Source organism: Protobothrops mucrosquamatus, unplaced genomic scaffold (assembly GCF_001527695.2).
Source record: "Protobothrops mucrosquamatus isolate PMUCROS unplaced genomic scaffold, P.Mucros_1.0 scaffold285, whole genome shotgun sequence".
In the NCBI taxonomy this organism is placed as follows: domain Eukaryota; kingdom Metazoa; phylum Chordata; class Lepidosauria; order Squamata; family Viperidae; genus Protobothrops; species Protobothrops mucrosquamatus.
Window position 1 is genome coordinate 323231 of NW_015386629.1, and position 12011 is coordinate 335241.

Sequence of the window (12011 nt, forward strand, 5' to 3'; positions counted from 1 at the left end):
AATTTAGACTCCCCTTAACTGTGAGATAATTACACCCTTTTGCCTTGTACATGAAGTTCCTTTCTCAGCAAGCTCGTTGTTGGCTGTTCGTGATTAATCTGTAAACTGCTGTATTTTGGGGTCAAATGTCTTGGCAGTTTGACACAGCTCCTGTGATGATTTAGTAAAGTTGTCACAATTAAGATGGTAATTCTTGTTTTTATCTTTAAAATGCTTAGATTGAAAATCATTGAAAACATGACCTAATTCCATCTCCAAAATGCCTAAGTCCCAGAGCATGTCATTCAAGGTGAGTGACATAAGGATAAGTGGTATGATAGACTGTCTCATTTGTAGGTCAGTGTATGAAAAGCACCTGGTATAGGTTTCAAAACTTATTTCCTGAGGAGATGGAAGTCTAGGAACGGGGAAACTTTTTATATCTTCTTTTTCGGTCATATCATGTGAAAGCACAAATCTACCGAATAGTAAAATGAAAGGATTATTTTCTTGGCTTATCTGTGGACAGAGATTTCTTAAATTGGATTACACTAATTAGTATTGGAATGACGTAGTATAGATCCAGCTTTAATTATTTGAAATTGAAACAGTTTCTCCTTTGTATAGAAGGGACGGCCACAAATAGTTGCATATCTTATTTGCCAATAATCTTTTATTAATGTGATTTAAAAAAAAACCTCAAATCTTGCCGATTTGAAAAATGTATCTGCACTTCTTCAATTTTGGGTTGAGGAAGATGGAAAAACTAAATAATGTCCCGGCAAGACGGATGCCCCTTTGAATCTTTAAGGCCTGAGTGGTGGCATATCTTTCCAGTTCTACTCTTAACCCTTTTCAAAGAAGGGGTGATTTGAGGAGAAGCTTGGTCCAACCAGCGTTGCGAAAAAGATGGCAGTGATGAAAATCAAGTTTAACCAGAAGAAACGAGTAAAACTAGCACAAGGATTATGGCTCATGAATTGGTTTTCAGTGTTTGCTGGAATTGTTGTTTTTTCTATGGGACTTTTCCTGAAAATTGAGCTCAGGAAGCGAAGCGAAATGATGGACAATTCTGAAAGCCACTTTGTGCCCAACTCTTTAATACTGGTAGGTGTACTTGCCTGTGTGTCCAATGCTCTTGCTGGCAAGATATGCTACGATTCCCTGGATCCTGCTAAATTTGAAAAATGGAAATTTTTCCTGAAACTCTATTTAGCCATATGTGTAATTTTTAATGTCTTCATTTTTTTAATTGCTCTTATTTGCTTTCTGATGAGGGGTTCTCTTGACGGTACACTGGTAGAAGGGTTAAAAAATAGTATGAAGTTCTACCGTGACACAGATACTCCAGGAAGGTGCTTCATGAAGAAGACAATTGATATGCTCCAGATTGAGTTCAAATGCTGTGGAAATAATGGTTACAGAGACTGGTTTGAGATTCAGTGGATCAGCAACCGATACTTAGATTTTGGTTCCAAGGAAGTGAACGAGTAAGTAGTGGAAAAGAACTTAATTTTGTTGTATGATTTTGCTTTTAAATCTTGTGTTTACATGCCATTCAGGTTGTTTTATTTTAGAAGTACCATTGTGAATGGCAAACTAAGGTCAGCAATAAAGAGTAATATAAATTACTACTTTAATTAAGGAAGCCACCATTTCAGACTTTCAAATATATAACTTAATTGATTAATTTTATTTTCCCAGTATACTTAATTTTGTCTTGTACCATAGCATTATAACTTTAACAATGAATTATTTTAGGAGTATTTCACTACTCCTTTCTAGCTTATGGTTCATCCATTTACTATATTGTTATTTGGCCATTGTTCCTGTTTTTTCCCAAAAAAACCCAAAGTATTTGAATAATACATCAGAATTCATTGAAAAACTTATGCTACTCTCTTTGATTTGATAGGGATTATGCAGGAAAACTCTGACCTCTGTTAAATCACTCTGTAGCTATTCTTGGCTTTCTCCTCTAGGTGGATAAATGGATTTATAGAGCTCTACAAATGTACACATGCTCAATACATACTTCTTTTGCCCTTGAATGTATAAAACTGAATCCACACTTTATTTTCAAGGATTCTAATTATTTCTCAGTCTTGAAAGTATGGCTGGATATATTTTGTCCTATCCGGTGACTTCTGCTATAGAAATTTTTTGAAAATACCCTATCGTTACTTTCTCATCCTAGGAAGAGATTCAGTTTCCCCCCAATAATTAATTATGCTAAGAAGAAATTGCTAGTTTTCAAATGGTTAAGATTTTTAATGCTCTTGATTGTCATGAATAAACAGCTTTCACATGTATAAAGTATCTTAACAGTGAACTGCATTAGTGGTTTTCTTTGCATTGAATTCAGTGGGATTTATGATTAAATAGATATATAAGAGATACATAGAATTTCACTATCAGTTGCATTATAGGCAGCTTGGGGAAGTTCATTGTGATTAATGCAAATCCATTAGTTCCAATTGCATTTAAAATATGTGGATATGGATGGGTTATAGAGATCCAGTGCTGAAGTTCTGAATTTTAATAAATAAATCCTCACTGAAATATGCTTAAATAATTTAACAGAATAAGAAAGTTGGAAGGGGCCTTGGAGGTCACCTAATCCAACCCCCTGCTCAGGCAGGAAACCCTACACCATTTCAGACAGATAGTTGTCCAATCTCTTCTTAATAACTTCCAGTGTTGGAGCATCCACAACTTCTGGAGGCAAGTCGTTCCACTAATTAATTGTTCTAACTGTCAGGTAATATCTCCTTATTTCTAGGTTGCATCTCTCTTTGATTAGTTTCCATCCATTGTATGTTGTATATCTGAATACCTTTTCATAATTTCTTCTTTAGTGACAAATATGAATTATTCAAGATGCATGCAAAAAAACCTTTTGGTTTGCTTGTGGTGATTTTTTACCCAAACATTGTAGTCTTAAAGTAGTCCAATTAAATAAATACCAATTTTATTTGTATTTTGATATGTTACGCTGAACAAATATATGAATGGGAACTATTCAAATTATGTCTTGATGTAAATAACTAAATGGAAAAGTATAATGAGATGTCCACTATGCTGGCATTATCTGAAGATTTGGAGCTTGAGTTTAATCCATCCACAGGAGGACAGTACATGAGAAATAAAATGAGATTACATTGTCAGACAGTGTAATACTGTACTATTTTTAAAAATAATGATAGAATTTCAGGTATAAAAATAATCTCATTACTTAAATTCAATATCTAGGAATACACTGTGATTGCTCATTTTATTTTGGATATAGATACATACAGTGCTTACATTATCAAAGTACAGAATGTATTTGAATGTCCCAGGCACATTATCCAGTTCATACTGAAATCAGCAGGAGACTGAGTGGAGATAAGGATATCTAATTAGTGTATAATACTTTGGAGATTATAAATAGTCAGGATTATCTTCAGGAAAAAGATTCCTCAGGTGATAATAATAATTTAGAATTCACCATCAAGCACCTGCCACATAACACCCCTAGACTTAACAATTGTTGATAAGAAAGACAGAAAATTATGGCTATTGTAATATTTGGAGATAGCAGAACAGAAGAGAAAGAACTCTGAGAAAATCACAAAATACAAAGACCTGCAAATAAAAGTAGAGCTGTGGCAAAAGAAAGCAAGGATAGTACCAATACTAATAGATGCCTTGGGTGCAATTCCAAAACATCTGGAGCACCACTTGAACAGCATTTGGTATTGACAAATTTGCAAAAAGCAGCTTTACCTGGAACAGCTAATATCCTGCAACAATACTTTTAAATACCTCTGGCAGCACTTGGTAGGTGGATAACAATGCCAAACTTCTGGCTGACCAGTCATAATAATATTTTATTATTATGCAACCAGTCATAATAATATTTTATTAAACTTGCATGTCCTCAACTTTCAACAATTCTGAGTGTCTCACAACACTCAAAAAATTATAATGAAATAAATAAAACATAAAAAAGAGAAAAAATGGCAAACACATTGAAGTGAGGGACCTCATTCTCCATTGTGATGGCCTAGGTGAAGAGCCAGATTAGAGACTGCCTTTAAACACCTAACAAGGATTGCTACAGGCTATGTTCCATACAACATAATTCAAGAGGCTGTGGCTTGTAAATGGAATTGTAATAATTTGTTTCATTAGCACTCCATTTGTTTGATACTTCACATATCACTCATGAAACATGAAATGATTATGTCATGCTCAGCTACAATTCCATTTCTCCAATGTAACACTTGCCTTACTCAGGCGTTATGCCTGACGGTGAGGGAGGGTGCAACACTTATGAGATCATCTCTCCTTCAGATTCTAATTTGTGTCCCATTTTTCAAAGCAGCCAATGAACTAAAATTAGTTCAATTGTACATATATTAATAAGTGCTATCTATCAATATTATTCAGTTTTGGAGTTTGTAAAGTTATGCAGAAAAAGTGTAAGAGGTAAGAAGCAAAGGAAAACATGAGAAAATAAAAAGAAACTTAAAACTAGTTTACACTAACACTGTTCAGTAGTAGGTCCATCCTTGTTTCCATCATGTCCATACATCTATTCATACATTGCCTTTTGTTCTTGACAGTTCTCTTTTTGAGTATCTCATAAGTTCCATCCAACCAACCATAAGACTTTGTTGGTCCTTCTAACTACCCATTTACTCTTTGTATAGTTATTTTGTAATTTGCTTATCATTCATTCTCTCTGTATGATCAAACCACAGTAATTATTTACTCAAGCCTGATGCCTTCATTTCCTATTCCTTTTTTATCCATTTTCTTCTACAATATTTCCCTGAATATTAAGATACTCCAAAGAGGTCTTCTTTCTGTTTTAAAAACTTAAGACAGAAACTTGAGAGGTCCTTGGGGCTCTCTGAGCCTGGTTGTTTCCTTGCAGATCTTTCATTATCCAAATTAGATAACATCATCAGCGCTAGAAGTACTAAGCTACATATATTCTCTTTTATCAGTAAGACAGAAATTTCTCTGTGGCTCTTTCCAGCATTTGGAGTTTTCATCTAATTTAGCCATTGCATTTTCTTTCGAATTTTCTTCCACCAGCAGGCAGGGAGATATCAAAGAAGCTGACTTGATACAGAATTTAACTGATAGGCTGTTTATTTTACTCTAGTAAGTTCTTATGTGCACAAAATAATTCCCAACATTTAATGGTATTTAAACCTGTTAATGTCCTTTATAATCAAGGCGAGAAGCAACCTAGTACTAAGGAGAAACTTCTTGACAGTTAGAACAATTAACCAGTGGAACAACCTACCTCCAGAAGCGGTGAATGCTCCAACATGGAAGTTTTTAAGAAGAGACTGGACAGCCATTTGTCTGAAATGGTATAGGGTTTCCTGCCTGAGCAGTGGATTGGACTAGATGACCTCCGAGGTCCCTTCCAACTTTATTATTATTATATGGTACAATTGTTAAAGGTTTTTCAGTAATAGACATACCTGAAATAATCACTCTCCCCATGTTTTGGTGACTTCATCAGACTGAATAATAATGAATTAACATTATAAAAATTGTCTGATCCTGATACCTTTTGATCCTACATGATATATAAAAAATAGTTATTGGCATTTCTGTTGTAAACCAACACCTACATCCAAGCCTTGTTTATAATGGATACTTTACTGCCTTGTGCTTTTCTCTGACAACATTCTATTCTATGCTTCTACCTAATCCACCTAGGAGCCTGAGAAAACTCAGTAGGGTTGGAAGAACTAGTTAGTTGGAGAAGAAATCCCCATCAAACATGGGGAGTATAAATGACAATGGGAAACTACTTCCACATTGTTGCCAAACAAAAGCATGGACCCATCCATGGAACTCACAGGAGAGCTATCTGCTCCAATCACCAGAAATGCAGTACAAATAATCATATAATTTGTACAGGTAGTCCTCAACTTATGATCACAATGGAACCCAAAATTTCTGTTGCTAAGCGAGACAGTTAAATGAGTTTTGCCCCCACTTTATGACCTTTCTTGCCACAGTTGTTAAGTGAATCACTGCAATTGTTCAGTTAGTAAGTGAATCTGGCTTCCCCATTGACTTGGCTTATCAGAAGAATGCAAAAGTGGATCACACATGACCCCGGGACAATGCTGCTGTCCTAAATGTGAGCTAGTTGCCAAGTGTCCAAATTTTGATCACGTGACCAGAAGAATGCTGTAACAAACTAAGTATGAAAAACAGTCAGAAGTCACCTTATTCAGAGCCATTGTAATTTAAAACGGTCACTAAACAAAGGGTTATAAGTCAAGGATTACATGCATATCATTCTTTGCTGATTACTGAAATCTTTCCTTACCTTCCCTCCTTTTATAATCTACAATACATTTCAGTATATATTATTCAATTGTGCACTCCCATTATTGCCTTCCACTCCCATTATTGTCAGTAGAACAGTACAGAACTATAGCATTAATCAATCAATCAATTTCAGTGGTGATATTCTTTGCCCAGACCATTTTCTGATTTCCAGAAAAAGCTTGCAGGGGGAGATAAACAGCTACTGACAATTCTTTAGCTCCAAATCTTCAAGTTTATGTTAATTATTAATCAATACAGTAGTATTTGAATATGAATAAAAATATTTTTAAGAAAAATGTTCTTCAATGTTGGGGAATTAATATGATGAGACAAGCAAGTAGCCTTCCTTCTTGTATTAATATGTAATCAACATTTTTACACAGTAAATTGAGGACTTTCTTTTAACTATTAAAAAACCCTACTTTTTTATTTTTGTGTGAGGTTTACATTCTACGTTTCATGCAGGAACTCAAGGCATTGTACATAGGTCTCCTCCCTTCCATCCTCCCTTCCATTTTCCACCACAACACTAACCCTGTGAGGAAAGCAATTTGGTCAAAGAAATCCCATGAGAATTTTACCCTGGCCTTCTTGGTCCTAGTGCAGGGGTAGGCAACCTTGGCTCATTTATGACTCCTGGACTTCTGGAAGTTGAAGTCCACGAGTCATAAAAGAGCCAAAGTTGCCTACCCCTGTCCTAGTCCAACATCTTAATATTGCATCCCCTTTTAACACAACATAATTCCTCATTAGCATATAAATCTGCCAAACAGTTCCCCATTTTTTTATTTGAGACTTTCTGGTAACATACATGTAAAACCAGAAGGCTGTTCTCAATCTAGCTCAAGAAACAAAATACCAGGTGTTGTAAATGAGAAAAATCATATCCAGACGTTCTAAGGAAAATGCAAATTAATTCACATGCTGCAGATGAAACCAGTGGAGGTAATGTTGCTCCATCTTTCTTAGTGGCTATTCCTAAATACAGATTTGCTCTTATTCATTTACAGTCGCATTAAAAGTAACGTGGATGGCAAATATTTGGTGGACAGTGTTCCCTTCAGCTGCTGCAATCCAAGTTCTCCACGGCCATGCATCCAGTACCAGGTTTCTAATAACTCAGCTCACTACAGTTATGACTACCAAACAGAAGAGCTCAATCTATGGACTCGTGGTTGCAGAGAGTCTTTGCTTAATTACTTCAGCGGCATAATGACCTCCATGGGAGTGGTTGTCCTCTTTGTCTGGCTTTTTGAGGTAATACAAGTGGCAAGCTTATTTCTCTTTCAGTTGTTCAGAATATCATAATGGGCACTTCTCCACAAAGAATTGCATTAGTGGCAATTATCATGGGTAAATAATAATTGCCATTTTGTAGAAAATATTGCAGGGTTACATAGGTACCAGCCTTGTTCAGATTTTTTTGAGGGAAAGATTTGCAGAAGGAAAACAAACAGGTATTCTCCCCTTCCCCCATCTAGGCTATACTGTAGGATCATATGGACATCAGATTTAACACTGTTGCTGTATTAAATCCGATTAGTTTTAGCTACGTAACAGGAATGGAGAGGAATTTCCTTTAGTGTGGTAAAGATGAGATATTTTAATTGGGCCAGAAATATCTTATTGATCCTAATCCCGTCCTCTATAATATTAGAAGCAGTGCTTTTTTTCTAAAAAAAAAAAAAAAAGGTGCCGGAACTCACACACATCATACAACCTGCCTTGCCTACCCTACAAGGTTCCATCCAAAAAAGTGCCGGAACTCCGTTCTGGGAGTTCTATGAGAAAAAAACCCCTGATTAGAAGTGTTTTAGATTTATGCAGGCCACTCCTCTCCTTCCACTGTCTTTCTTTCTTTCCTCAGTCAGAATTCATGCTTTGGTCCTGTAGGATGAAAGGTCCTTGCTGAAGTGGATTTTTTTTCTTATGAAAAAAAAAAAGCCTGATGTATGTTGGATATCTTGGAATACAGATAGATCCATACCTTCTTGTGGGGGTCCATTTGCCAACTTGATGACATAGCCCCAGTTCCCATTTTTTTCTCTACTCTCCATTTTTGACTGGGCCTCATGTTACTTACGTAGACATTAAACAAAAGTATGCATTTCTGAATATTTGGGAAATTTTTATTCATGTATGATTTAAGTTTCTAGGAGTGCCCATTCAGCCAATGGCTCTGGCCAGTGTACAAAAGTTAAAACCAGAGAAAACAATACTTTAAAACCACAAATAACAGGTCATATTGGGAGAAAAAAGGAACTGTTAACACATCTTCAATAGTGGATACCCTATGAAAAAAGCCAGGTCTTCAAATTTTCTTGAAAGCCTCCAGATCATGATTTTTGTGGAGGAGATGCTATTCCACAATAAAAAAGACATACCCTCTGTCCTCTGGGTACTATAAGATGGTGCTGCTTAATAGAGGGGATCCAATAGAAACCCTATCAAAATGGATGAGTAGAAAAAAGCAATTAGAGAAAGATGGTCTCTCAAATGTTTTTCAAATACAATATGTCATGTGCCTGAATGAGAAGACTGAGATCTAAGAAGCTTTAAAGTCAACAAAGTATTTTTTTCTTTGCATTTATATATGGCACAATTGCAATAATTCTGATATTATTACTCAATAAGCTCCAACCTCATTGAATTAATCAGTGAATATAAATATTACCTTAAGGAGTAACAAAAGACAAAGTATTCATTCTAATTGATATGGTTTGGGCTTGAATGCTATGAAATATTTTAAATAGACTTAAAACAGTATACCACGGTATATTCACGAGTACTAAAAATTGTGACTCTTGAAAATATTTTTTTTCTGATTGATCTCTAAAAAACAAATACAGATCCCTAACATGTAATTGGCTTATTTTATTGTTAACAACTTATTTAAAATTATCTCTTTATTGACTAATAGGTTAAACACATTTGTAAACAGCACGAGTCTGGATTTATCTCTAAAAATGACACTGCTGATTCAGTTAGAAGGGTATTAACTGTAAGATACTATGCTAAAACTTACTAACCTCTACTTAACTTGCTGTCTCCAGATGCAATTAAAAGATTTGCCAAAGTAGATTACAAATTGATTTTTAAAAAATATCATCAGAATTGGACTTCTTCAAAATGCCCATGGCAAGCTGAATTTAGGATCAGAACATCTGATAAATTGTCCACCAATTGAACTGTCTTCAGGATTTGTAAAACATGAAAAATTAATATAGTGTTTGTATTTCTCCTTAAAATTACATGTCTGCCTTTGCAACAGGGTTCCCAACTTTCTATATGTGTTTTTATTTCTTTTATGATTTCTATTTAATTTTTTATGATTTATATTTATTCTCTGTGTTTGTTTACTCTAGTTCAAAAGGATTCAGTTTTATTAAAATAAAGGAAAAAACATTATTTGCACATTTTATCTGTAGATGCATTGTTCTAGAATGTTATCATTTATAGCTGACCCTTGAGAAAGTTTCCAGTGTGATCTAAGAAAATTGAATCCAAAGCTATGCATTCTCTCAATCACAGAAACAGTTGCAGCCGTAGCTTTCTTCCCAAAGTTCCATCAATCATTTATAGAAGTAGTGCATAGCTACCATAACTCCATGTTAGGAAAACCTAGGAATATTAAAAATGAGATATTGCAATCACTGCAAACTCTTAAAATATATGCTTTTTTGAAGCATATATGTCTACATGAAAATGAAATACTCTCTGACCATCTAGATTATTCCAAGAGTTTTTCTTGAGAAACCTAAGTAGTTACTGTATGTTTCCTTATTATGGGCTCCAACTCTATTTTTCCTGCCTCAATTTCAAGTACTGATTCTTACTTTTACATACATACTAGTTTTAATCCTGGCTGCCTTCTAAGTAGCTGATTCCCTATGAGCTTCATATCAAAATTTATGAAAATCAAAGAACAGAAGTTATGCACAAAGAAACATGTAGATGTAATAACTTTCAGTTTACAAGAAAGAGTTTAATAGGAGGAAAATTTAGAATACAATTACAAAATGAAGTTTCAAATTAGCTGGAGAAGCCAGCTGCTGTATCTTCACTAAGACCTGATAATAGATAATAACAATCCTCGTTATATCTTTATTAGTATATGATAGTAGCAATTTGATATAAAACCTATGTTTTACCTGGGAATCAATGGAAGTTAAGGTGCTTAGGGAGTTACAAGTTGCCAGCTAATCCCAATAATGAACATTGTAAGCTCTATGTTACAGAGCTAAATAGTTTTACGTCCTCCAGGTTTTGTTATAGCATCCTTTTAGCCTGGTCAGAGTTAGCAGAAATATGATAAGCCACTGGACTTTAGTTTTTTCCTAAAGTTAGGGTCCATAACAAGGCATAATCATTAAAATCTATAGTAGTAGCCCTAGTGGAAGATAACTTTCAACCAGTATGATTGTGGTACTATAGGGCACAAGAATCAGTATTAACTATCATTCTTTCAGTAGCTGTTTGAAGTGGTGATGGCACTGAACGAGTGGAACTTAAGTCCACAAGTCCTTGAAATTCCAGATGTTGCAGTGTCCCCATAGTCACATGGTCACAATTTAGGAGCTTGGCAACTGACATACAATTATGATAGTTGCAACATTCTGCAGTCACATGATCACCATTTGCAACCTTTACTGATGGCTTCCGAAAAACAAAGTTAATGGGGCAGCCTGCATGAGGTGACCAGGTCACATTGCACTTAACAGCTGCCTGGGATTTTCTTAATAGATAAGTGCCAGAGCTGCTGTTGTAAATCGGCACAATCACGTGATGTCACACTTTACGACAGCCTTATGTAGTGACAGAAATGCTGGTTCCCAATTACCATAATTAAGCGAGGACTACCTGTACGCACTGCTCAAGTTATAGAGGGTAATTTGAAATGTAAGCTAATATCATACATTCCTAATTTTTCTTCTATCTGTAGATCTGTAAAGAATACTCTTGCTTAGGGACTTTTGATTATTAATTTATGATTAAGATTCTTTTAAATTTATACAGGCTGTGAAATGAGCCAGTCTATTTAGTCAAGTTAACTCACAATTCTTTTGTATCTCATTCAGATGTTAATAATGATAGGGTTGCGCCTGTTGCATACCTCTCTGGAAAATATCACCAATCCAGAAGATCCTGAATGTGAAAGTGAAGGATGGGTCCTGGAGAAGAGTCTGAAAGATACTTTTAAATCCACCCTGGAAAATTTGAAAAATGTTGGTAAGGGAAACCAAGTGAATGCTGGTGAAGGTGCAGAAGACAAAGGTGCAAAAACCGAAGCTGTTGCAACCGTCAGCTGAGTTTCCCAGCTAACATGACTTTACCTAAAGACTGAAAATTGTGAATTCTAACTTTTGAAAAATGAGCCATCACAGCTACATATTTGTTTATTAATAACACTTAACATTTGCACTTACAGCAAGAACATTGTAAAGCATCTTGATATAACAAATATTATATATATATATATTAAGATGACTAGATTTATTGGAAATGGTTAACTATTATCTTAAAGCAAGTATATAAGGCATTAGGGTCTTTCATATTAAAATTCAAGCATTAACTTCTATTTTGGTATTCTGGCACTGAGCATTTTGCTGTGGATCCCTGAAACTGGAAACCAAGGAAGAAATGTAATTATTTTTTGTATTTTAAGTTTACAAATATTTGGA

General features: G+C 35.0%; 1 protein-coding gene across 1 annotated transcript; it reads left to right on the forward strand.

Annotated features, from left to right (window-relative positions):
- Positions 1-888: 888 nt before the first annotated feature.
- Positions 889-11639, forward strand: PRPH2 (peripherin 2). Its single transcript, XM_015814774.1, has 3 exons — positions 889-1469; positions 7341-7587; positions 11409-11639. Exons 1-3 carry the CDS (start codon positions 889-891, stop codon positions 11637-11639), a joined length of 1059 nt encoding a protein of 352 aa, XP_015670260.1.
- The last annotated feature ends 372 nt before the right edge of the window (positions 11640-12011 follow it).

Excerpts from the sequence above, each read along its gene's own strand:
- PRPH2 (XM_015814774.1), top strand. The coding sequence starts at position 889 with ATGGCAGTGATGAAAATCAAGTTTAACCAGAAGAAACGAGTAAAACTA. Across the intron at positions 1,470-7,340 it reads GGTTCCAAGGAAGTGAACGA|TCGCATTAAAAGTAACGTGG; the intron begins GTAAGTAGTGGA and ends ATTCATTTACAG. Across the intron at positions 7,588-11,408 it reads TCTTTGTCTGGCTTTTTGAG|ATGTTAATAATGATAGGGTT; the intron begins GTAATACAAGTG and ends TATCTCATTCAG.